Here is a 27,319-nt window from a genome sequence, read left to right on the forward strand (position 1 = left end):
TTGGGGCATAGTAAAAAAGCCCAACCAGTATGTGGACATTTCCCTTGCCACAGAAAGCGGGTGAATGCAGAGTGAACAGCACAAAAAATTTGCTGGGGTATCTCGACTGGTAACGTCTGCAGCAAATATAGAAGTCTGGGCATGGCATTCAAGTTCAAAATAATACAATGGCCAAACCAGGAGACGGCCAGCACATCACATTTCAGAAGGTCTGCTTGCATTTTGACCAAGAGAGGTTGAAAATTCCGAAGGAAGACATCGGATAAATTGGCGGGTATGTTTGTCCCGTGGTATTTCAGGGAACAGCTTGCCCATTATAATGGGAATGAAGGACGAAGGTTCCTCCTAAGCGTGGATTCAGGTTTGGAGACATTCAACGCTTCCGATTTTTGGAGATTAACTTTAAACTTGGAAAGAGCCCCATACAGTTTCAATTCTTGTAACAAAGAAGGCAGTGAAGTCACTGGATTGGAAATATAGAACAAAAAAGGTCATCAGCATAGGCCATCGCTTTGTGTTGCAATGCCCCCACCCGAACCCCGCTAATGTTCGGGTTGGAGTTGGCACGACGGAGAAAAGGTTCTAAGGTAAGTACAAATAGTAAAGGTGACATACGGCAACCCTGTCTGGTGCCGTTAGAAATTGGGAAGGGGTCAGATTCTAGAACATGGGTGTCACACTGGCATCCCTCCAGCTGTTGCGAAATTACAAGTTCCATCATGCCTCTGCCTTTGGGAGTCATGCTTGTAACTGTCAATCTTGCAATGCCTCATGGGACTTGTAGTTTAAAACAGCTGGAGGGCCGTCAGTTTGACACCTGTGTTCTAGACCATTCATGCGAACAGAGGCAGTGGGGTTAGTGTATAAAGCGGAGACCGATCGTAAAATGGGAGTGGGCATCCCAACATGGCGTAGTGTCTCCTGAAAAAACCTCCAGGTCTACATAATCGAACGCCTTCTCAGCGTCAGTGAACAAAAGCATGATAGGGACGCTAGATCTCCCAGCTTGCTCAATAACATTTAACGTACGGATAGTATTGTCTCTAGCTTCTCGTGTCGGTATGAATCATTAGGTGCGATGAGATGTGGCATAAACGCATTCAGACACAAAGCCAAGATTTTAAGGTCACAGTTCAGAAGGGAGATAGGCCTATAACAACTGGAGCATAACAGGGGATCCTTATCAGGTTTCGGAATGACTGACGGCAGCCCATAACATATCCTGAGGGATGGCATGTCCTTCTAAAATAGCATTAAAAGAAGACTGGAAATGAGGCGCCAAGCAATCATGGAACGTTTTATAATAAAGCAGAGAAAAACCGTCTGGTCTAGAAGCCTTCCCTGTTTGGGTAGAGGCTGTGGCCGCAGCAAATTCCTCCGCTGAGATGGGTTGAGAAAGCGACTCCTGTTCTTCTTGGGCAAAGGTAGGGAGATTAGCGTCGTAGAGATACTCCCAAATGGAATCCAAGGTAGGACAAAATCGAGGAAGTAGGAGGGACCAGGTCTATGTTATAAAGTTTTAGGTAAAATTCTCGGAAGGCCTTTGTAGAGGTATGGAGTTTGGTATAAGACCTAGATAGCCAGTCTCTCAACGCATTAGCTAATAATTGACCACAATTGTCACTGTATTCATAAAATGTTCGGCATGTATTAAGAAAGATTTGCATCACGTTACGGAAAAAATGGTCCCTGATCGCTTCCCGAATACGCACCAATTCCGCCTCAGAAGCACGGTCTGGTTTGTCTTTAGTTTGCAGTTTCGGGGTATGAAGTTTCGTCAAGAGGTCAGATACAGTCTTCACACGCTGTTTACTGATATGGCCGAGCTTTATTAAAATACCTCTAAGGTAACATTTGTAAGCAGCCCACACAGAAAGGCGGGGGGGTCACATTGGACAGGACTAGTTCCAAAGAAACTGGCGCGTGATCAGAGAGTGCAATGTGGCCTATATCAGACAGAGATCATGGGAATCGTCCGATGTTGTGTCAGGGAAAAGTCAATCCTAAAATAGGAGCTATGTACTGTAGAAAAAAAGGTATAGTTGCGCTCTTGTGGGTGCAGGATCCTCCAAATATCGACTAATTGGTAGGTGTGTAAAAGGTCTCAAAGACGAAGTCTATCTTTCCGCAACATCGGGGACGAGCCCGTTGAGGAGTACTTATAGGGGTCTAGAGTGAAGTTGAAGTCCCCTCCTAATACCAGAGTACCCTCAAGGAAGGACTCCAAAACACGTAAAAGGTTTCAGAACCTCCAGCTGGTTTGTGTTAGGAAGGTAAATGTTCACCAGGGTGAAAGTCTGAGAATGGATTATGCCCTTTAAGAGCAAGAACCTGCCGACGTTCATCATGACTGATTGATCACGACGTTCATCGAGAAACTGCCAGGCAAGGGTTTTTGGTATAAGGATATTCGTTCCTTTAGATTTAGTCGTAGGAGACGGGCAACGGTAGGCCAGACTGAAATGTTTATCAGTGAGTTTTGGGACCAGATCAGAGCGAAAATAGGTCTCCTGGAGAAACGCTACCTGCACTCTGCGTTTCCAAGCTTCAGTGAGGCAACTGGAGCACTTCTCAGCTAAATTAAACCCCTTGACATTCCAAGAATGGAATCTAAAAGCCATGGCAGCTAAAAGGAGTGCAGCCGGGACCCCGTACCCAGGGGAAATTTAAATTAAAAAAAGGGGGGGGGGAGCAGAAAGCAGAAAAAAAAGTAGAAGAGAACGTTAGGGAGACCGTCTACAGAGAAAGTTTCCTTACTAGGAAAGCTACTGCCACAAGGGCAGAGTGACCCTAAAGCGGTAAAGTGGGGGAGGGGGAAAAGGCACGAACAAGCAAAGAGTGCCGGCCAGGTGGGCTTCCCCATATCCATAATCGTCCAGATCTGGCAGGCCAGTATGATATATCAACAATACATGTAAGATAATATTAATCTGTGATAGTCCCAGGAGGGGAAAAAGGTAAATAGCAATGCTACGGAATACAGAAAAACATACAGGTGCAGTCAACAGTCAAATGTACTTGTAGACATACCTGCCAACCTAAACAGGTACTAACATATCCAACTCTACAAGAGAGCAGACCCGCCCCCGGGAAAAATGTATGTCGCAGGCAAATACACATTTCCACAGAGTACAGTAAGGACAATAGTTATTGTTCAAAAAGGAAACACTCCCCTTGTCCCAGGGAAAGCCCAGGTCCATGCGTCTGGCCTGCGGAGCAAAGAAGGACCATGCAGTAGAAGGAGAGCCAATTTCCGGCCTCGGCAGGCAGGGTAGCAAGGATGCAAACCCAATACGCCCATGCCTCCAATAGAGACCAGCACTCCATGCGCAGCACCGCACCCCAGCAGAGGGCAGCGCGTGCTCCCAGGCATCTTCGCAGGCCACAGGACAGACACGTGGCCAAAAGGTACACAGTTGGAATGCGCCCTCTCATCCAATGCAATGAAACCCTCTGGGCCGAAGGTTGGCTTCCCCTATACAACCGAAGAGGCATGTGAAAGGGAGCCGAGGGCCCACAATAAACGACTAATAGCAGTAAAATGCACAACAGAAAACTGTTCAGAAAAAAAATAATTGGAGGAATCAAGCAGCGACTTCTGCGGCCCTCGTTAAGCGCTGAGACGGCAGTTCCGTGTGGGCCTGCGGCTTTCCAGGTCATTTAAGAGTGGCTGCAGCTGGATGACTTGGTCAGAGAGCTCAGTTCTGGAAGTCTGTAGGGCCTGCACGGTGTGCGACACCGATCCCTATCCCTGCTCCAGCCCAGCCACCCTAGTATCCAAGAAAGCCAGCTCCTGTTTAAGGTCAGGCTTTTAGAGGCTATTTTTGTCCCTTTTGGGAAGATTTCTTTCCACTCCATATTCCGGTGACAATTTGTTGTCACTAGGAGAGCAACTGAGGGGAAAACTGTGAAACTCCTCCGATCTCCCTCTACCCCATGGCTGTAATCTTCCAGTGTGGAGGGGGTTAATAGAGCTGACGGACCTGTGACAAACACTCATCAAGAGTGCCGATTATGTCTGCCCTTTCTGCCCCCTCCAATATTCACATAAGCTGTATGTAGCTTCTATGAATGAAACGCAATCTATGTGGCAACAGTGTTTTTCTGCATAAAAATATAAACTTGCAAAAGAAGTGTAATGTAAGAGAACTTATCTCTACAGTTCATTACAGCGAAAAGATACACAAGTGAAAACTCCAACTTAATTGCTACCTTTTCAAACTCTTTTTCCTGGATGTCCAGCATAGCTTGAATCCTTTTCATGACCTCTCGGAAAGGCTCTCCCTGAAAAAAAAAAACAAAAAAAAAAAAACAAAAAAAAACAAACATGTAGGTCAAAAGTGAAATGCATTCAATGTGATTTTTTTTTTATTCCTAGTCTGTTACAAAAGGTTAACGGGCCAATTCAGACAAATGTTAAAATCTCTAAAAACATGGAAATTAGTACAAAATGCTTTCAAGAGGGATTGAGAGCACACAGCATAATACTAAAAACACATGATAAAAAATCCCTAGAGTGACACCTAGGGATCTAAAGCTGCCTCTTCCAACATTCTATGGCTGTGCATTTAGCTCAAAGTGACACTGAGCTACACCCTTATTCTCCAAAAATAGTCCCTATACATACATACATAGCTTTCGCTGCCAGGCCAGGATGTTTTTGTTTCTATTTTTCCCTTACACCTTTCAGAGTTTGTGAAAGAGCCCCCAAAACCATGCATTTTCTGAACACACAGGACCAGTAGAATAAGAGGAAGGTGCTACTCATTTATTAGGCCCTGTGATATTTGCGCAAATGTTTATCAAAACAATATTTTAGCTAAAAATACACTAAACTCATTTTTAGTGGATACATACATGGCGAAATTTACAAAATTCCAGCTAAATATAAAAGTTAAAAAATGGTACTGAATTAATAACAGATTTCTGTAAATTTTAAATTGTGCCTTTTTTGTGAAATGGGGAAACCGGAAGGTACGCAAAACTGTAAATAGGAATTTACTATAAAAATCTGGGTTATCATTTTTCACGTACAACTTACAGAATTTGTAAAAGACCCCAAAACCATATATTTTCTGAAAGCACATAACCTATAGAATAAAAAAAATGCTCTATTTATTTTTTAGGCCCGCAATAGTTTTGCAAATATTCAAATTGCTATTTTCATTTAAAATACACTAAAATCATTTTTAGTGGATACATACAAGGCAAAATTCACAAAATTTCCTGCTAAATTCCTACCAAATATAAAACGTTAAAACTGTATTGAGTTAATAAATATTGGTAGATTTTATATTGCGACTTTTTGTGAAATTCTGAAAACAGAATGTGTGCAAAACTAAATAAAATCAACTTCAACTCAATAGCTGGAGGTTTCCATTTTTCACTTACAGCTTTCAGGATTTGAAAACACCCCACCCAAACTATATATTTTCTGAAAGCACCTGACCTGTAGAATAAAAAAAAAAAAGGGCTACTGATTATTTTATGCCCCGCAGTAGTTGCGCAAATGTTCATCAAATTGCCATTTTCACAAAAAATACACTAAAATCAGTAGTGCACACAACACAACTTACAAAGTTCCTGCTAAATTGCTACGAAGGCCTTGTTCACATGGGATGTACTAAAGTGTATTCATGTCAATTGGGATGCAATAGCTGGATAGTCATAGCCGCTGTTCCCAATCTGACATTTGAGTAGGTGTATGACCCCAAATGCAGTATGCGCTTAGGGACATACAACTGGACTCACATGGATGTCAAAGTGGGAGCAACGGCTATGTTCATGCAGCTGCTACATTCCAAATGACATCAATGGGACTGCCTGCACAAGACCCTACAAGACTGCTTCTTGCTTGCCAGGTCCATACACTTGGCAGCAAAAGGGTTAAAGGCCATGGTTTCTTGCTGTGTTTTTCTGCCTCCTTGCTATGTACTCTGTGTGATCCCGAACTTCTCCTTTTCCCCCCTCACTTCTGTTTGTTTGGAATGAGCAGAGTACATTAGTTGCGTTCATGTGCAATGTTCTAAGCACACTACAAATCCTACATTGTCTAGTTCATCTTGTGAACAAGCCAAAGGGTGGCCTACATACATTGAGACAATAGAAGGTACTTTCTTCCAGTTAAAGTCGTAGTAAAGTCTTTTGTTCAACTTATAGGTATTGTAAATATCGCCTATACTTGCACTAATTAGGATATTCACACAGCATGCAGCTGGTGAAGTAACCGTGAATGCGCTCTGAAGGAACGGCATAGCCGTGCCGGACCTTTAGAGCCCGTGCCGCAGCCGAGGGCTCCCATGCACATGCATTTTTTTTTAAAGTTTTGGATAGAGCAGAGAAGTATTAGAACACCTGTGATTTGATTGCCGTTTGTGACCCCCATTAGGTAGATTCACCCTCTCTATTGTCCTGTTTTCCATTATCATTGAAAGCTTAAGTAAAGAAAATCCCACAGTTGGGTTGTCCCCAAAAAAGTTAGAGATTAAATCTTCCAATGAGGTTACTACTTCTGGTGACCTGGGCATCCCCTTTATTTGCAGGGGTTTCCTCTCACTTCCTGGTTGGCTAAGGGATAGAAAATGAAGAGAAATCTCCAAAATGGGACACAGGTGGCAGAAAAAAAAAAAAAAAAAGATGTTTTACATACATTTCTTTGGAAGAGTTACCATACACACATAACAGGGAGAATCTTTTTGCTTTGCAAATTGCACTTAATTTTTCTAAGACATTTATACAAAGTTGTTCATTTATTTCATGAATTTATATTTTATTGATATATTTATGGAACGTAAGATCTGGTTTGTATTACAACACATACAGCACTGCCAATTTCTGATATTTAATACGAGAGTCACCTACCAAATAACAAGAATGAAAGACAGTGACTTAAAATAATGAAATAAGGTCAGCATGACAGCCTCAATGTTTTTCTCATAGATTTACCGTACTTGAAGAAAAAGCCTGTGCTATCATACTCACTGTAAAATAATGTTCTCTGAACAAATGCCATAAAACCTTTTAGTTTACACCATGTTATTCACATAACGTAAAAACACCACAGAAGCCTCAAACCTAACGAAAATAGGATTCATTCGAAAATTCTATTGCAGGATTGGTCTGAAAAATTTGGGTGACCTGTACAACTTGACAATGATCCAAAGAAGTTACTCAAAATGGCCAATATATGTCTCTGACCTAAGTCTTAAAGAAATGTTTTGAGCGATCGGAAATACCCAATTTAAAGCATTATTAAAAGGCAAAACTTTTTTTGGACAAAGTGGAGAGGAATTAGAACATCTTTCAAGGGTTTTTATTGCCATCTATGTCCCAGTTAAGGAGATTCACCCTCTCCATTTTCCCTTGTGACTGTCACAGAGAGTGAACATATAAGATGAAATCACATTCTTAGTTGTCATCAGAACAGGAATAGAGGGATGGGGACACTAGATCTTTTTCCTGCAGTTATTGGAAAGAAAGTGAAGGGAAATCTTGCCAATGGGACACAGAGGGCAAAAACAAAACAATACAGAAACCTGACAGAATTACAACTCTACTCTATTCAAAAGATGTAACAGGGACACAGGAACCCTTATTCATAGGATGAGAAGAGGTCTACAACTTTTTAGGTACTGGGAAGATATATTTCAAGTCATTAACATATTATTCTCTACCTAATAACCAATCTCAGGATAGGTATCCTAAACTGATAGGAATCTATTGCCTAAAAACAGTCTTAGAACAAGCCTGACCATCTGAAAACTAGGCTATAAATTTAAAGCCCAGGAACTAATTGCTCAAAAATAGCTGTCCCACATACCACCCACATGTGACCAATAGAAAGCATCAATCAACTCACGCTTAGAAAAAAATATTTATAAAAACTGGTCACCAAGGCTGGATTCACCTGTTCTGTCTAGTGTATCTGAATGATCTCCTTAAAATATAACTATAGGCAAAACTTTTTTTTGTTTTGGAGAGAATGGAGAAGGATTAGAAGGGATTTAATCTCACCTCCTGCTTGGGCTATGGGAGAGAAGTGAAGGTAAATCTCCCCAATGGGACACAGATGACAAAAAAAAACTGACAGAGGTTATAACCTTGCCTTACTCTATCTAAAATGGAGGGAAAAAAAACAGTTGTACTTTAATAGGACTATTTGTTGTAAAAGAAAGATTGAGTTGATTTGTCAATAACTGCATGCTAATGTGGGATACAAAACTTTTCCACAATCTCAATACTCCTAATATAAACATAGTTGCATACATAGCTGATATCCTCCTGAGAATAAATGCTTAATTGAAAGGGGTCCATACTTTTGCCCCATTAACTTTGTACAATGCAAGTTTCTCCTGAAGCCCCCCCCCCCCTCCCCAAAGATTCCATCTTACTACACTATAAATATAAGGTGCTGGGGATTATTTTATCCACTTCTCACTGTGAGGGGCCAAGCACAGGGTTTAAATGGTGCTTCTACATGAGTTTTGCCTGTTAAAGCAGCTCAGTGTCATCTTAGGTGTTCATGTACATTAGGACATTTAGAGGCTCATTTTAATCTCAGCATTTAAAGGCCAAAAAATGCTTCATAGCGACACCAACTGTCAATAAGTTGTCTTCTACATTGTTGTTAGTGCAACTCCTAGATCACTTATATCACAATCTGGAGCATGTAATCAAACGGTTATCTGTAACCAGTTTAGTACCAGCCTATAACACCCCTTTGTTACCAGGCCATTTATCAGTTGGCACTGAGATAGTTTGACAATTAATCTGTCATGCACACTGTTCTCAAGTGAGTTTTATATAATTTGTTTTCTATAAACAGATAGAGCTTTTGGTGGTATTTTTTAACTGATGTTTTTTTTTTATTTTTAAATACAAAAAAAGGAAAAAGGCCAAAAATTAAAAAAACCTGTTTCCCTAACTTCTGTTAAAATAAAAATGCCAAAATATTATGAAAACCCCTGAAAATGACCCTCTTGGAAAGCAAGCACCCCAAGGTGATCTCATACTTTGCCACAATTGTTTGGAAATAAAACATGCTTGTACTGAAAAGGTGAAACACAGAGGTTGAGCATGGTGCACAATATACATTAATGTACAAATCGTACACAGAGGAAGGAGTACTGCAATGTACAGTGGCAGGAAGGAGGGGGCATGAAAGGGACTAAAAAAACCCTGTCACTGAAAAAGAAAGGATAAATCTGCAGCTGCTAATCCATTCATTCTGTCCCCTTTTGCAGGTACAGGATTTCTTTCCTTCCCTGTTGTAAGGGGAAGGGGAGGAATCAAAACTGTAAATAGTACCATGTGATCGTTGTGATGATCAATAATAGCCCCTTGATTTGGCTTGGTACAGTGTGTATCAAGTCAACTAATCACAGCTTGGTACACAGTGATTACCTTAAGGATTAGTCCCCAGACTGCTATTCATCCAGTGTGGTTTATGGATGACAATGGGTAAAAAGGACCACTGATCTGCCATTTAAAACTCACCCTGGCAGAATAGGGGACAAACTTGAGTTAAAAGGGAACCAAGAAAATCTCTTGAAAGCAGGACTCTAGCTACAAAAGAAAAACATCTAATTAGGACACTACCTTCAAATGATGAGAGCAAAAACGCCAGCTCCCAACTTCCTCCTCCCAGTAGTAAGGATATTGTTTTTGTGTTATTTTTGTTTAAACAGTTCTCTGCCCTTCTAAGCTACTGGCAGAGCATTTTCTGCTGTCTGACAAACTTCCAAAACACAGAACCAAAAATGCATTAGGACCAAAATGATATTTAAACAAAAAACAAAAAAAAAAAAGCAGAATTTTGTCTTACCTGTCAATTCCTTATCTTGAAGTACAGTACAGGACAGTCCCTGGGTTTTTAGGTTCGTACCTTCAGGTGACTGGAGCAAAGCTTTCAAGGACAACCCCTTGGGTGCTTCTCCTATAACCCTACCCCAGCCCTTAGTTTTGCAGCAAGCAATTCAGAGTAACAAAGGAAGGGATGAAAGAGTGGTATGTGTACCATACTGTACTCCAAGTTGAAATCATACAGTGCAGGACAAAGTAAAGTACTCATAGACCTGGAGACATCCCCTGAGATGTTCCCAAGGAATGAATGAGAAGGTTGAACAGCAATTAGGCAAAGGACAAATGACAACAAGTTCTTCAAACCATACTGCAATACAGACTCTCCAGTACTCAAGAAGTGAAGACATTCAACTGTAAATAGCAAGCAAGGATAAGAATGCCTAATTAGTGCATCCCTCCTCAGATAGGGAAATTCCACAGATAAATTGTTGTCATTGGATAACTGCGAAAAGCACACAGGAGGGTGCAAACTCCTAGTGCATTACCGTAACCTTTTTTTAGCCAGGAAACAATGCTGGAATATATGCCAGGAAACAATGCTGGAATAGATGTGATTTGATGTTCTTTTTTTCAGCAACATTTGTGAGTATGTATTTGTGCATTTTCTTGCTAATAAAGGTAATGTGCTAGACGTTTGTACCCTCCTGTGAGCTTTTTACGGTTATCCAGCGAGAAGGATCAAATGACCCCTCTCCAGAATGCTTTCAGGTAGCCTCTAATGGCTTTATGTCCATGCAGTGAAGAGAGATTACCTTTTAATGCTTTGAAACAGGGTATAAGGATGGAGGACCATGTTCTCATTGAGGAGGAAGACTGATACCACCTTAGGAAGAAAGGTTGGTCTTGGGAGTAAGACTACCTTATTGCGAAGGATGATGAACTACTCCTTACAAGAGGGAACCACCAGTTCAGAGACAGGTCTGACAGATGAGACAGCAACCTAAAAAGTCACTGTGCAGGAGAGGTCATCTAAGGGAATACCTTGAAGAGGTGAAATGGCAATTTCTGCAGGGGATAGAGAACGAAGCTGGTATACCAAGGAAACAGAAGATGCTGCAAACATAGGCTTGATGCCAGAATGAAAAAGGCCAAAAGCTGATCTTTGAGTGCTTAGGGCTAAATTCTGGTCAAGACCTGAAAATAGGAAGGCTAGAATGCAAGGCAGAATATTCTCTGGTGTTGAATTGCTTGTTTTCACGCCTCAAAAAATAGATTTACATGCATGATAGTAGATCTTGAAGTGTTTTTCTTGCTTTCAGAAAAGTAGGAATCACAAACTCAGAGATTCCTCTATCTCTTAAAGTTTAACTAAAGACAAACCTTTTTTTTTCTAATTTTGAATAGTAAGGGAGGGTTATAACTCCTGTAAGTTTTTTTGCCATCTGTGTGCCATAGGGGAGACTTCCCTTTACTTTCCATACCATAGCCAAAACAGTGAGAGGAAATTCCTCCAAAGTGAGGAAATCCCGAGGTGTCACTAGGGTACCCAGAACTAGTGTCCCCATTGAAAGATTTCCCCTCTATTACTGTTCTGATATCAACTCAAAATTAGGAACTCTTCATTTCACTTTGAATGATAATGGTAGACAGGACAAATAGAGAGGGTACACCTCCGCAATAGTGGCGCACACAGCAATAAATTCTGACAGATGTTCCAATCCCTCTCCACTATATCAAAATAGTTTTGCCTTTAGTTACACTTTAAGACCTTGGCTTTAAAAGGCATGCCGTTTAAGACAGAGATTGAGAAACAGGATGGAATAGAAACCCCTCAGAGCAGAATTTCAACTCCTGAGACAGCATCTGGTGGGGAGCAGCCTGAGTTCATCTGCTAGAAGTCTAAGCAAGTCTGTGTACCAGGTTCTTTTTGGACAGTTTGTAGTAACAAGAATCAATCTTCCTCTCTTGCTCTAACTTTTTGAGCACACAATGCAGCAATCACGCTGGTGGCAGGCAACAATCTGCCTTAACGGAGACCAGGGAAATGCAAGGGTATCCAAAGCCCCAGTGCTAAAGGATCCTTCATCCTGGCATAAACAGAGGTAGTTTAATCTGGGGGCTAGTACTTCTACATCTAGGAGTTCCCCATTTCTGACCCATTCCCCGTGGTATCAATATCTGGTATTGGCTGAGGTAGTCCCACTTAACCAGTCCACTCTTGGGAGGACTGCCACAAAGATTGCTGAATGATGAGTTTCTGTCCATTACATTATCTGGCCTGCTTCCTTCAAGGCTGCCATTACCTTTGGTGGATGATGTAAGCCACAACAGTAACACTGATTGCACAATGACTGGGTGCCCTTGCAGGAGGAGGGGTCCAGTGTCACAGAGCCATCAATATGGATCTGAGCTCCAGATGTTGATAGGCAGCTTGGCTTCCATTGGTGACCATGTTTCCTGGACCGTGAAGGTCTGGAACACTTCTCCCCAGCCTGAAAAGTTGGCAACAATATCATTTTTCTTTTACGAATGGGGGAATGATTTCCCTACTGGTAAAGATAAGACTGGAGACACTCCAAATGTGGGAGAATGGTAACAGCATTGACGGTGGTTACCATGAGGCCTAGATCCCTCATGGAGAAGCTCCTTGTCGGAAGATGTTTCTTTGATCTCACGCCATGAGTGTGGGCGCTGAGAGAAATGAAAATGTATTTCTTGGGGGGGGCTGGGGAAACCCCTTAGCTTCGAATTTGTCCCAGAGCTTACAATCTAGGAGGGAGGGGATAGTGGTACAGGAGGAAATAGCTGTGGGGGATGGAGTGGTAGGAAGAGTGGAGGAGTTCAGTAATTAGCTGAGATGCCTGGAGTATCTGAATTGTATAGTGGGCATTTGCAGACAGCTGGAAGGGAGGAGAGGAGGCCCTTGGGTAATCTGTGACCTGGAAGTCCTGAGTTCTGAGAAGGCTGGAAACTGGAAATAACCGTCTGCCACTTCAAACACAAAGCACTGATGAGTTGGATAGATGGGAATATGCAGATAGCATCTTGCATGTCTACGGATACCAGGTATTACCTGTATGAGAGACAATTATTGACTTTGCTGATTCCATACAAAATTTTGGCATTTGAAGGTATTTATTGAGGGTATCTTAAGTCCAGAATAGGACCAATCCGCCTGTTGGACTTTGGTACCGTGAACAGGTTTTAATACAATTTTTTAACCCGTCTTTTAGAGGTGCTGGAACAACTACTACCTGGGACAAGAGAAGGATCGGGGCATTCTGTTGGGTTGATTTGAGATGAGAATGTAGTTAAAAGGGTAGAGTTTTGAATTCTACTTTGAAACCTATCTAAACCACCAAAAGAACCCATCGGTCTGGGACATTTTTGACCCAGAGAGAGGGAAACTAACAGACTTCCTCCACAGGGAAGAGCAGTGAAGTGATCTGCATTTTGAAAAGGTCATCTTGATTGTTTATCACCCTGGTCAAGTCTGCTGCAATTTGACAAACTGAAATTTCAGCAAGAGAAAGTTGCAGGGCTATGTCTGCCAGAGCATAGAGTTCCTCTTCAGAAGCATCTAAAACTTTTTATATGCAGAATCCTTGAATGAAGGAGCATCTTCAATTGTTACAAAGAAGTTTACAGACTACAGAACCAATTACAGGAACAGATCACTATTTGTGTAGACAGAGTTTGACAGATTAGGGATCCAATACAGGTAGAGACAGAGGAGCTTAAGAAGGCACAAGGCGTTTTAGAGCCCTGTACAAAGATGGCTGTAGTAAGACATGTGGCATGGGTGTCTGAAAAATTGTGACAGATGCAGAAAATTCTGCTTCTGCAGGTAGGCAGTTTGCTGCATGCCTGAGATAAAGCTAAAATCAGATACAGAGACCAATGTTAAAATCTGTTCCTGCTCTGATGCAAGGGAAGCATCATTACACTGAGATTGTGTTGTGCAGAGTGATTGTTCACATGAGATTTAACCATTACCTTTTGCCTGGTTTCTGCCATAGCTATGAGTGAGGGTATTCCCCTGTGGGGTACTCACAGAATAGGGTGTGGAAAATATGGTAAGCGTGTACAGAAGGATTAAGCAGCAATCTGGTTGTAGACCATGCTGTAATGAATCCTCAGGGACAAAGGTCGGAAGGAAGCACCCGAGTACTTTACAAGGACTCTAGGCAGAAGTGACAGTAAAGAGTCTGTGACCTGTGGTGTGATGTCACACCTGCTAAGCCACATATGACAAAGCTCTTGGATGAACTTTAGTGCCAAGTTTAAAAAGTTTACACAGTAAAATTAATACTTTCCAAACATAACCCTGTCCTTACAGTAATGGTCAGAGATATATTGTAACCTTGTATTACCTGTCCACAGTGATAGACTTCTATACAGTCCAGGCTTCGCCCGTCACAGTGGGCATAACACTGAAGGGGTCTTCAGGGTCTGGGTTCCATAGCTACAGATCACTGCCCAGGGTCTGTATAGCACCCTACAGCTGACAACACACACTGCACTGAGGGCTTGTTCACATGTGTGTTGATTACGAAGCATGAAAAAGGCAAAGCTAAATGATGCAAATATAGCATTTATGATGTTTTTATGTGTTTTTGAAGGGTTGCAAAACCATCACAAATGCTTGTTAAATGTCCATGAAAGTGTTCTCTCTAGGGATAAGTGCTTAAAGGGGAAGTGATGTAGAGGAAATTATCTGCTTTAAGGCATGTTAAGGCTGGGGTGTGATTCTCGTCAAGATGGATTTGTATACTTTGATCTTTGCTATTTGGATTGGTCTAGCTCATGATAATCATGGAAAGATTGTCACAATGACTTGAGAAAAGACACTTTGTTGACACAAAAAGCTTTGCCAGTGGCAATAATGCTCAATGCCTCTGCTCCTGGCTGGTACTGTCAGTATTGCTTGAAAATTGTGCCTGCACACAAAAGTAAATGGTGTTAGCACACACCTTCACTGAAAAAACAGGCTGGAGCTGCTCTGACCTTGTTCTCTATTTGCATTGTAGGATACAGGAAACTCAACTGTCTCTCCCCCAGCACCCAGCTAACATGTTATAAATAACACATCATAAATGCTATAGGTGTGGATATGGTGCGTTACCATTTAAATTAATGGAGGTGTCTGATAAGCTTCAATGTCTCATGAAAGTGATATTCTGCTACCACACCTGTGTACACTGCACAGTGTGGTGTCCATTTAAATATTCATGGGAGGCATTGAGGGGCACAGGGTACTGATGCATGTATGAATGAGTCCTAAATGCCCAAGGTGAGCACCCATGCAGGATCCAATGCCAGAAAAATCATAACAGACTGTCCCAACTGCGTGGGGTCTGGGTACAGCTCCCAAGGTTTTATTGAGGTTGTGCTGATTCGGCTGCAACTGCTTCTATTTTAAAATTAGTGGAGGAGGTGATTGAAGAGTTGAGGAATCCGAAGATAAAATAGAACTCGTGAAGTCAGGTAGGGTTTTAGGGAAGGCATCCAGGTGGCGTATCCTTGAACACTTTGCCAATGTCCAATCACCTGAAGGTAAGGGCTATATAACCCAGGGTCTATGATTACCTTATGTATTACTGTACAATTAAGACAATTTTATATAACTGAGAAAAGAAGCACACACATCACATGTGTAACAGGGACAAATGATGGCAAAACTAGGAAGTAGCAAGACACATCAAAATGATCCAAGCTCATATGTAAACAAGTGTGCTTTTATTTTCTTCCCATAAAATAGTTCATTACAGCTATGTAAAATAAGAATGTTTAAGGATGCAATGACTATAAATACTGAAATATACCTGCTGTATTCTTAGCAAAAATGGAATTCCAAATGTTCCGAAAACTTCCTTGTGAAAATGAGCCACCGTAATAAGCATTTCATTTTCTTTGTCTATATCTACCTGGTCCAGAGGAATTTCCTGTAAAACAGTATAAAATAAGTGACAAATTTACCTGCAAAGAAAAAGTTACTAGAACATAAAACCGCAAGACAAGACTACGGAAATAAAGGCTGTATTTCTTACTTTACCAAAATGCAGTTATACAGAATAGCTGGGACCATAAACTTGCCTCTATTCGAAATGTTCGACTTGTTGCAGGTGATAAACATTCTAATAGCTCCTCCTCTTGATGCACACCAATGATCTTGTAGCTTACAATTTCTAGCAGCCTTGAAAGAAAAAAGGAGCATACCATAAGCATGGTTTCAAGAACTGCATAAAAATTTATTACACAGAAAAATTATATAAAGGTATAACACATGGCTGAAAAATAACATGGTAATGACCTTTTCCTAAACACATTATGTATATCTATATAGATATAAATAACAGTATGATAGCTGACCAGGCCATTTTTTTGCTGTTCGACACTGCGCTATTTCAACTGGTAATTGCACGGTCATACAATGCTGTACCTAGACAAAATGTCCTTTTTTCAAACAAATAGAGCTTGCTTTTGGTGGTATTTGATAACCTCTGCGGTTTAAATTTTCTGCGCTATAAAACAAAAAGAGACCTAAAATTTTGAAAAAACCCCCGATATTTTTCACTTTTGGTTATAAAAAAATATACAATAAACTCAGTCATAAATTTAGGCTAAAATGTATTCTGCTACATGTCTTTGGTAAAATAAAAAATCTCAATACATGTATATTAATTGGTTTGTGTGAAAGTTATAGCGCCTACAAACTATGGTATATATATATAGGAATTTACGTAGCTTTTACTTTCAGACTGCCTATCACGTTTCTTGAGGTGCTAACATGCCAGGGCAGTGCAAACCCCCTTTTTGGAAAGTAGACACCCCAAGGATGTTGCAGAGAGGCATGTTGAGTCCATGGAACATTTTATTTTTTGCCACAAAATTTTTGAATGACAATTTTTTTACACAAATTTGTCAATTTAATGATATATTGCTCATGCATGCCATTCTCCTACTTCTTCTGAGTATGGGGATATGACATGTGAGAGACTTTTTGGCAGTCTAGCTACATACAAGCCCCCAAATTCCAATGGCCACCTCCAGACTTTCAAAAGGGTACATTTCCTCATATCACTTCCCCACTACCTATCACAGTTTCGGAGGCTCTAAAATGCCAGGATAGTACAACCCCCCCCCCCACCCTAAAATGACCCCTTTTTGGATAGCAGACACCCCAAGGAATTTGATAAAAGGCATGGTATTTTACAGATATCATTTTTGTCACAGGGTTTTGAAGAAAAAAAAAAAAAGAAAGCAAAAAATAAATTTGTTTTCTTTCTTCGTTTTCCAAAAACATGTGGCAACAAATGAGATCTGCAAAACACTCCCCATGCCTCTTAGCAAATACCTTGGAGTATCTACTTTCCAAAAAAGGGTCATTTGGAGGGGTTGCTTCTACTATCCTGGCATTTCAGGGCCAACATTAGAAGCTTATGCCACACATCACCCACTCTTGAAGACCAAGCCTTTTCTGACACTTTTTATTCACATGAAAGAACCTTTTTTTTTTTTTTTTGCTAGAAAATTACTTTGAACCCCCAAACATTATATATTTATTTTTAAGCAGAGGCCCTAGAAAATAAAAACGGTGGGTGGTGAAATTATTTACGTCGCACTGTATTTGCACAGCAATTTTTCAAACGCAAATCTTTTGGGAAAAAAACACTTTTTAGAATATGAATGCACAAAAACACAATATATTTCCTAATTGTTTGATAAAATATAAAAAGATGTTACGCCGAGTAAATAGATACCAAACGTGGCATGCTTTAAAATTGCGAATGCCCGTGCAATGGCAACAAAGTACATACATTTTTATTATCAATAAGTGTTGGTAAAAGCCTTTACAGGTCACCAATTTATATTTACACAGGAGGTCTAGTGCTAGAATTACTGCCCTCGATGTGACGTTTGCGGAGATACCTCGCATGCATGGTGTAACCGCCGTTCCACTCACAGCGGGAAGCAAAACTTTGTGGGATGCTATGCTAGTCTTTGCCCTCTATTAAGAGTCTTCGGTGCTCCCCCACCCTTTTGCGCAAAGTGCGCTTGGTAGGTCCCACATAAAGAAGACACCTCAAGATATATATCACATATTCGGTAGAATGTGATAAACTGTCTAGTTCCAAGTCCAGAAAAACCAAATTTGTAGGATCAATAACACGGGGAAAAACCCAGATTGTTATCATTGCAATGTGTGACAAAGGCTAGAAATACCTCCCTGATACATTCCCAAATCACTAGTTCATGGTCTATGTACCTGCCATAATAGAATATATGTCTTCCGTAAGAGTTATTGTTCCATATGGAGAGCTCCTCCCAATAACCCTCAGTGAAGTTCACACAGCTGGGAGCAAAACTGGCACCCAGTTTTTGTAGATAAAATTTGTCTAGGAAGGAAAAATAGTTTTGCTCTAAGCAAAACTTTGTTCCTTCCAGTAAAAACTGGGCCTGACTATGGTACATGCTTTACAAAAGCTTCTAGACCTACTTTGTGTGGGACTGTGGTATAGTGAACAAACATCAAGTGATGCCCACATATATTGACTGTCCCATTTATAATTGCAAAGAACTTAAATGATGTGACCCGAGTCCTGAATGGAGGGCAAATGAACAATTGGCTGCAAAAATTAGTCTATGTACTGGATCAACCCACTTAAAAAACCATTAATACCTGCCACAACGGGCCTGCCAGGAGGATTAGTAAGTGTCTTGTGTACCTTGGACAGATGGTAGAAATAGGATGTACATCATGAAGGGGGCAACAGAAAAGATCTCTGTTTAAAACTCCATCTTTAACTGCTTCATCAATCAGCAGTTTGTAAGCTGACTGAAAACCAGGGAGAGGGTCTTCCTGTAAAATAGTGTATGTACTGTTGTCCGATAAGAACCTATATGATTCTTCCAAGCAATTTGTCCGATTCTGAATAACTATGCTGCTCCCCTTTGTCTGCCCGGTTAACAATATTCAAATTTTCAACTAAAGCACTTATAGTTTTAAGTTTTGATGGAGTCAGATCGGATCGCTTGTTGACTTTACAGTACAATTTAATTTAGTTAATATGGAATTTGAGAGCAGCCACCCTGATGTTGTTTTCATCAGTATTCCATGGAGACCTATCTGAGCACCCAGTTTCTGAGTCTGAGTCTTTTTTGGATTATCCCCCTGACTTATTGGAATAAAGCTGTATCTGGACCTCTTAGCAGTGGTGTGGGACTATTTTTGTTACTTTTAAAGAATGTGTTACCTCAGCATTTCATATTCTGGGTATGTGCCAGTTTTTGTATCATGTACTTGTGTTAAAAAAGTATCCTGCTCTCTTTGTATTGTTTCCTTTGTGTGAAATACCAGTGTTCCTGCTAGGCCTCCTGCTTTCCTATTTCAAAACTAACCACACTAGGCATGAGAGCACATCCATCTTATGGACTGGGTAATGTGTTAGGAACGTAAGGATGTCCCTTTGTTTGCAGGTTGATCATTTTCATCAGAGGACTGAATTCAAGGATGTCAAAAATCAAAGTGAAAAAATGATGCAGCAGGCTAGTCCATTTTGCTGAAATTTTATTGCAGCAACTCAGAATGGTACTCAGTAGTTTGTATGGCATGCTCCTAATGAGACGACAGATGGTGCCCTGGGGTATTTCCTCCCAGGTCTGGACCAGGGCATCACTGAGCTCTTGGACAGTTGGAGGTGCAACCTGGTGGCATCGGATGAACTGAAACATGATATCCCAGAGGTGTTCTATTGGATTTAGGTTAGGTGAGCGTGGGGACCTTTCAACGGTATCAATTCCTTCATCCTCCAGGAAATGCCTGCATATTCTCGCCACATGAGGCTGGGCATTGTCCTACACCAGGAGGAATTCAAGACCCACTGCACCATTGTAGGGTCTGACAATGGGTCTAAGGATTTCATCCTGATAACGAATGGCAGTCAGGGTGCCATTGTCTAGCCTGTAGAGGTCTGTGCATCCCTCCATGGATATGCCTCCCCAGACTATCACTGACTCCCCATCAAAACGGTCATGCTGAACAATGTTACAGGCAGCATAATGTTCTCTGTGGCTTCTCCAGACCCTTTCACGTCTGTCACATGTGCTCAGGGTGAACCTGTTCTCATCTGTGAAAAGCACAGGGTGCCAGTAGCAGACCTGCCACTTCTGGTGTTCAATGGCAAATGCCAATCAAGCTCTATGGTGCTGGGCAATCAGCACAGGACCCACTAAAGGATGTCGAGCCCTCAGGCCACCCTCATGAAGTCTGTTCCTGATTGTTTAGTCAGAGACATTCACACCAGTGGCCTGCTGGAGGTCATTTTGTAGGGCTCTGGCAGTGCTATTCCTGTTTCTCCTTGCAAAAAGGAGCAGATATTGGTCATGCTGATGGGTTAAGGACCTTCTACGGCCCTGTCCAGCTCTCCTAGAGTAACTGCCTGTCTCCTGGAATCTCCTTCATGCTCGTGAGACTGTGTTGGAAGACACAGCAAACCTGCTGGCAATGGCACGTATTGATGTGCCATTCTGGAGAAGTTGGACTGCCTGTGCAACCTCAATAAGGTCCAGGTATCGCCTCATGCTACCAGTAATGATACTGACCCTAGCCAAATGCAAAACTAGTGAAAAACAGTCAGAAAGTACCAAGATTATTACCGAGCTATAGTATCTTTTCAAGTCTGGTACTCCCAGTAAGCCTCTCTCTTTATTTCTACTTAAAATATCATAGCTTATCCTAGGTTTTTTATTCCTCCAAATAAATCTTGTCAAAATTAAAATTTATATAGAATTTTTGGAACAATCACCATTTTTATCAAATTTATACGTCCTATCCATGACGGGGTACCCCCTCCTACCTTCCTTAGTTCAACATTAATCTCATTTAACAAATGTAATTCATTTTATACAAGTTCTTGGGAGATAGTTTTATTCCTAAATATTTTAATTCTTTTCCTCGCCAAACGAAAGGGGAATTCTTCCTGTAGTCTGTTTTTGTTGGATTAATTTTTACATTTGTTATCTCCCTGTACTCTTCAATGCTCTCATTAAATTTGGCAATGTTATCCTTGGGTTTCCCACATAGAACAGCATATCATCTGCATAAGCTGCCATCCCATGCTGTGTCTCCTATCCATATTCCTTTTATATCTATATTATTCCTTATTGTAGCTAATAGAGATTCTATTGACAAAACATACAGAAGTGGAGACAGGGGACACCCCTGTCTTGTTCCGTTTTGCATCCCAAAATACTCTGATAACTCCCTGTTGACCATGATTGCTGCAGAGGGTTGACTATATAATTTCCTTATCCATTCTCTCATTCTTGGACCCATCCCCAATACTTCCAGTGTATCCAACATATATCCCCAGTCCACTCTATCAAAAGCCTTTTCAGCATCTATCGAGAGAACCACCACAGGGGTTTTTTCTTAGCTACTTTTTTGTATGAGAAACAATGATCTCAGTCTGTTGTCTCTACCCTCTCTCCCTGGGACAAATCCTACTTGATCTATGTGTATACATTCTGGCATATGATCTTTTAACCTGTTTGCCAGGACTTTTGCATATAATTTAATGTCTGGGTTTAATAAGGAAATCGGTCTATAACTTGAACAGTGTGTATCATTCTTTCCTTCTTTATGTATGAGAACTACATGTGCCTGTAAGGATTCCTGCCTCATTTCAATCTCTCCTCCCAATGCATTCATATATATCCTCAATTTAGGCACCAATAGTTCTTTATATTTTTTATAATACCTCACAGTATATCCATCTGGTCCTGGGCTTTTCCCCGCTATTGTACTTTTTAATGCTGTTTGTATTTCTTCCTGCGTTATTACTAATTCGAGAGATTTTAACTGTTCCTCGCTTAATTTCAGTAGTCCCGCCTTTTTTAGGTATGTCCGTCTTTTTTCTATTTTTCCTACCTCTTCTCTATTTCTAGATCTGTGGGGAATAATATTATATACATTATAATATTCTTTAAATACTTTAGCCATATCTTTAGTTGAATACACCAATTCTCTTTTGGGATCCCTTATCTTCTCTATATAGTTCCTAGTTTTCTTTTTCCTCTGAGCTCTCATTAAATACTTTCCTGGCCTGTCTCCCCAACTATATCTCTCACTTATCATTTTATTGATTACTCTTCTCTTCTTCCAGGAAAATTATTTAATTCTTCTCTTATTTGTTACCCTCTGCATAGTCTCTTTTGTTACTCTATGTTTGTGTCTCTGTTCTAGCTCACAGAGTTCCCAAAGAAGCCTAATCATTCTTTCTCTTTTTTCCCTCTTCTTCTTTGCTCCTATCGCGATCAGAAATCCTCTAATATACGCCTTATGAGCCTCCCAGACCGATACCACAGACACTTCCTCCAAATCATTCTCTTCAAAGAATTGCTCTCTTTTTTAATTTTCTCATCAGTCTCCTGATCCTGAAGAAGTGTCTCATTTAATCTCCAACCATATCCCCCCTTCTGCTCCTTCCCCCATATTAGTTGCATCGTGACAGGAGAGTGGTCCGATATTAACATCACTTCTATTTTTACTTTGACCAAAGACTCAAGGAGTCGATGTTCCAGCAATATATAATTCAATCTTGAATACTTCTCATGTGCATGTGAGTAAAATGTATAATCTCTGTCCTTCATATGCTTAATTCTCCATATATCTACAAATTGACATTGATATATAATTTTTTTCAAGGATTTCAGAGATCTACTTTCCTCTTTCTGCACAGGAGACGTCATGTCTATCTGAGGATCCATACAAAGAATGAAATCTCCTGCCACAATTAAACTACCTTTTTTAAAATCCAATAATTTTTTAAGAGTATCTTTTAGGAATATCTCTGTTTTTTTTTATTCGGGCAATAAATATTTGCTAGTGTGCACTTTCTTGTAGTTTTCCCTTCAGAAACAAAAATCTGCCTTCAGGGTCTACCAAATTATCTTCCAATTTAAACCTTATATTTTTTGCAAAACCTATTGCCACCCCTATAGCTCTAATTGGGCAATCTACATAGAACCACATTGAATAATATCTGGAATTCAATTTCACATTTGTTTCTGGCCCCAAATGTGTCTCCTGTAAAAAAAACCACTGAGGACAATCTATGCTGAATCTCTTTAAATATCCTAAATCTCTTCTCAGGGCTGTTCATACCATTAACATTATAAGTCACAAAATTAATTTCTTCCATTCTTCCCTGAGTACCATTTTGAGTTGCAGCAATGAAATTTCAGGAAAATGGACTAGCCTGCTGCATCATTTTTTCACTTTGATTTTCGGGGTGTCTTTGATTTTAGTCCTCTGTAGGATGATAATGTTCATTTCCATCAAACGATGGGGCATCCTTATGTTCCTAACACATTACCCAGTCCATATCAATATAGATATCCAGCATGATATTTTTCCCCATTGAGATCTGATGTGTTTTCAAAGAGTTCCTTTTATTTTTTTGAGCAGTATATATAAATTCTATTCGGAGTAGGGAACGTGCGCACCCGCCTACTCGCGATGTCAATGGCTCCTTTACATGCCGATCAGCAGGTCCTGGCCAATGGTTCGTGGTCGGGACCGACTAATCATCGGAGCAAGTGACAGGAGAGAGATCTGGTAATCACAGATCTCTCTGCTGACAGTGGGGATGTACCTTTTTTGTCTTTCTGCAAAGCAGGGAGTCAAAACTGGTCCCATCCCATAGTATAAACAGCACATATTGCACACATTACACATAGGCACACAGGTAACTATTTCATTTCTCCAGATGTTCGCCCCTTCCTGCCCAGTATCATTAATACAGTGCCAGTGCATTTTACTAGCATTGATCACTGTATTAGTGTCACTGGTGATGTCAGTTAGCCAGAATGCCCACCATACTATCACAGTCCCACTCTAAGTCACTGATTGCTGCCACTACTAGTATATAAAAAAAATATTAAAAAAACCAGTGTATACACTGTCATTTGTAGATGCTATAACTTTCATAAAAACCAATATACACTTATTGGGATTTTTTTTTTTACCAGAAGAAGCAGAATACATTTTGGCCTAAATTTATTAAGAAATGTTATTTTTTTAATCTTTTTATTGGATATGTTTAATAGGAAAAAGTACATTTCTTTTTCTTAAGATTTTTGATCTTTTTTCCGTTTAAAAGGGCAAAAAATAAAAACTCAGTGGTGATCAAAAACCACCAAAAGAAAGCTCTATTTTCGTGAAAAAAAACTATATAAATTTAATCTGGGTACAGTTTTGCATGACAATTGTCAGTTAAAGTAACACAGCACCACATAGCAAAAAAAGGCCTGGTCGTGAAAGGGAGAAATCTTCCAGAGGGCAAGTGGTTAAAGTGTAATTTACCCCAAACAATATACTACGCCTGTGTACAGAAGCTTACCAAAATGTATAAATAAATACCTGGTTGATCCTGCCTTTCCAATGGACCACCCTTCTGTTAGTGGCAATACAACAGCCGATCCTCTGGCAACACTCACTACACATGCTCTGCCAGCTACCCTGGTTCCTCATTCACTTTCTTCTCTCCTCTGGAATCCAACCCATGTGACTCTGAAGGGTGGCTCCAGCAGGCTGATTGGCAGATGCCTGCTCCAATGCTGCCTGACTTTGTCCCTTTTCAGTCCACCCACAGCCACTTTCACCCCAGCCTCTCTTCCTCTTCCAGCAGCTCATATTATAAAAGTCTTCTTCCAGCTACAGGTGCCCTTCCTTCTCCTGTCTGCCTGTCAGTTGCTGGCCACAAGCCCAGCTCTCACAGGACTGCTTTGCCTCCACTAATATTGGCTGAGTAAAGGATAAGGAGAGAACAAGCACCATATGTACAGCAGCTGTGATAAAAGAGAGATGAGAGAAAGATAGGGAAATAGACTAAGTAGGGGGCTGAGGAAGGACTCCTGTGTCAGATTAATTACAGCGAAATCTGCTCCCTTTCCCCAGCTCAATACCCTTGCTGAAGTTTGGTTTTTTATCCTTTTTTCTTGCTCAGCCCCCTCTATCTCACAATGCAGCTCAAGCACTGCACACTAGGTCACCTTACAGCTGTTTGAAACAGCAATAAAGGTAATTATATTTATTTTTATATGAGCTAAATGCTCCCACTTTCATTGTTAGATTTGCTGATAATGTTAAACTTGCTTAAATGGGTTTAATGACACTTCAACAAACTTGAGACAGAGAAGACCAATGGTAAAAATCACAAGAACTCACTCATGAAGCAGGCTTAGACAGGAAATCCATCCCTTTTGATTTATATGCCTGAACAATGGGGCTATTACATTTAAAAATAATGGAGCTAGAAACGGAAACACACAGGAATGTGGACCACAAAACAAAGCTGAAACATGTTATGCTGCCCAGATCAGCACATTCCCATGTGGATGCTTCTAAGCTCACTGTCTCTCTTTAAACGGTTGATGTATGCCACAGCTTTCAGATTAAATTTGACCTGGATGACCAGACAGTTGTACAGCCTAGTAAAAAAAGAGAATGTTGAATTGCTTCAAGTTCCACGATATTGTACTGACTAGAAGCTTTACATCCTCCAGCAACCAACTGTTCTACAATGTCAGGATTCTTGCGATTCCTCCGCAGCTCATAAGGTTGGTGTCCACTTTGACCATTTTCCACAGGAGGGGGTGAAAATACCTGCCTATTGTCAGGGGCAGAGACTGCAGCCACCATAACAGGTAAGTCTGAACATGAGGACTCAGCAAAGTTCTGTCTTAAGAACAGGAACCACTTGTACCAAACAGATAGGAGCGTTCTCTTCAGGGATGTCATGTGAAAACTGTATCAGCTGAAAGGAAACATTAGCCTCAAGGCAGAGTTGATTAACCTGGAGTGGGTCCTGCAGCAGAAAAATTCAGGCCAATGCAGTGTTTCATGCAACACCCAGATGTTGTGTCAGTTCTGACTTTTATACATTAAGCAGCCAGCCAAATCCAAAGGTGGAAGCTTATGTGGGTACCTGGTTTTGACAGGTACCCGCTCCAACTTCCGGCTCAGTTTGTTGTGAGGAACAACAGCCCTCTGGGAAACTCAACAGGCCCCAGAGTACTGCAGCCCATGCGCAGTAGGGAACCAGCTTCACTGCTGGATTCTCTTAGTCAAGATGGCGGCGCCAGCTCCTGACAGCTGGCTGAAAAATCGGCTTGGGGTGAGGACACCGCTGGATCCCTGGACAAGTAAGTGCCTTAATATGAAAAGTCAGCGGCTTCAGTATTGGCAGCTGCTGGCTGAAATTTTTTTTTCTGCCTTAACAAGAGAGACTCTCCAGGTAACCAAAAAAGGAAATATGCACATGCTGCCCATGTTTTTCCTATTTTACCTTGACATACACTTTATTATGTAATGAGCAAAGACCCAGATATTATAGGAGTCAGTACTTTCTTGTGCACATTCAGCAGCCAGCCAACCCTCCCAGTGTTCAAAGAGTGATTTAACAAGAGATATTCCAGGTAACCTATGAACCATGGGGAAATGTGCACGTACTGCCGAGACGTTTGCCCTGACACTTTAATTAGTAATGAGCAAATTCAGACTTTCCCCATACAAATATCATAAACAACACACCCAAAAAATGCTGCTAAACTCTACTAAAGCGGAACTAAAGTCTGTTGTGGGTCCCCAGGTCTTTTGTCATAATGTGCAATTATGTACAATATATTTGTACACTACAGCCGACTAACCTGCCTGAAATCCCACCCTCCAATGATAACATGGCTGCAAACTCCCTCATCACTGTCACCACAACCTTCTCTTCAGCCACCTCAATTGGCTGGCCACGGGTTACCCAACTCCCCTTTATAAGCATGGGTGTTAAATAATCCTAGCACCTAAGAATGCAGAAAACTTACACACCAAGCTGTTCATGCAGAATGAAGCATATTCACGGCTAGTAATAACAATTTAACAGTGTAACAAAGTTTGTTGTACAACAGTAACCTTATCATGGATCAAATAGTCACCTCCTAAAATCTTGTGCCTAGATGTTCTACGAAAAATCACAAAACTCTTCTAGTCTCTCCTGCCAAAGTATAAAATACTTCCAAGAAATATTCCCAGAACCTATCCCCTGCCTAATTTGTCATATCCACAATCACCTATCAAACTACTGATTTTAAGAAGCTTCCCTGAATAGCTAGCACTAAATTAAACATCTCTATGCTTGCAGAAATGATGCAAACCTTCACACATATACACACCACCAACAGGATACCAAGAATCACAGCAGAGGTACAGAATTAAGGGGTAGTTTTGCTGCAGATTCCCTTAACAGATGTTTGCCTAAATGGTCTACAGTTCTCAATGTTTATGAGACAAGTCCAAAGAGACAAGATCACAAAAAGTGAATGAAAAAGTTGGAATGGAAACGTAAACTTGCAAAATTTAAAACTCCGGACTGTGGCAATAGCAGAGACAATTTATATGCCACTACAATTATAATGTAAGTTATAACATCTGACAAGACAGCCCATTTTGCTTCACATCTCT

The 27,319-nt window shown here is 40.8% G+C and overlaps 1 protein-coding gene across 4 annotated transcripts in view; it reads right to left on the reverse strand.

Annotated features, from left to right (window-relative positions):
* USP7 (ubiquitin specific peptidase 7) overlaps positions 1–27,319 on the reverse strand; it is a 264,238-nt gene that overhangs the window by 17,177 nt on the left and 219,742 nt on the right. For all 4 annotated transcript variants that reach the window (XM_089692216.1, XM_089692212.1, XM_089692209.1 and 1 more), the window contains 3 exons: positions 15,898–15,997; positions 15,627–15,746; positions 4,213–4,284 (listed from right to left, as the gene is read on the reverse strand). In XM_089692216.1, coding sequence (XP_089548342.1) covers positions 4,213–4,284; positions 15,627–15,746; positions 15,898–15,997 — 292 coding nt within the window. The remainder of the gene's footprint in view (positions 1–4,212; positions 4,285–15,626; positions 15,747–15,897; positions 15,998–27,319) is intronic.

Source organism: Staurois parvus, unplaced genomic scaffold, assembly GCF_062004578.1.
Source record: "Staurois parvus isolate SC_StPar_1 unplaced genomic scaffold, SC_StPar_1.0 ptg000022l, whole genome shotgun sequence".
Lineage (NCBI taxonomy): Eukaryota > Metazoa > Chordata > Amphibia > Anura > Ranidae > Staurois > Staurois parvus.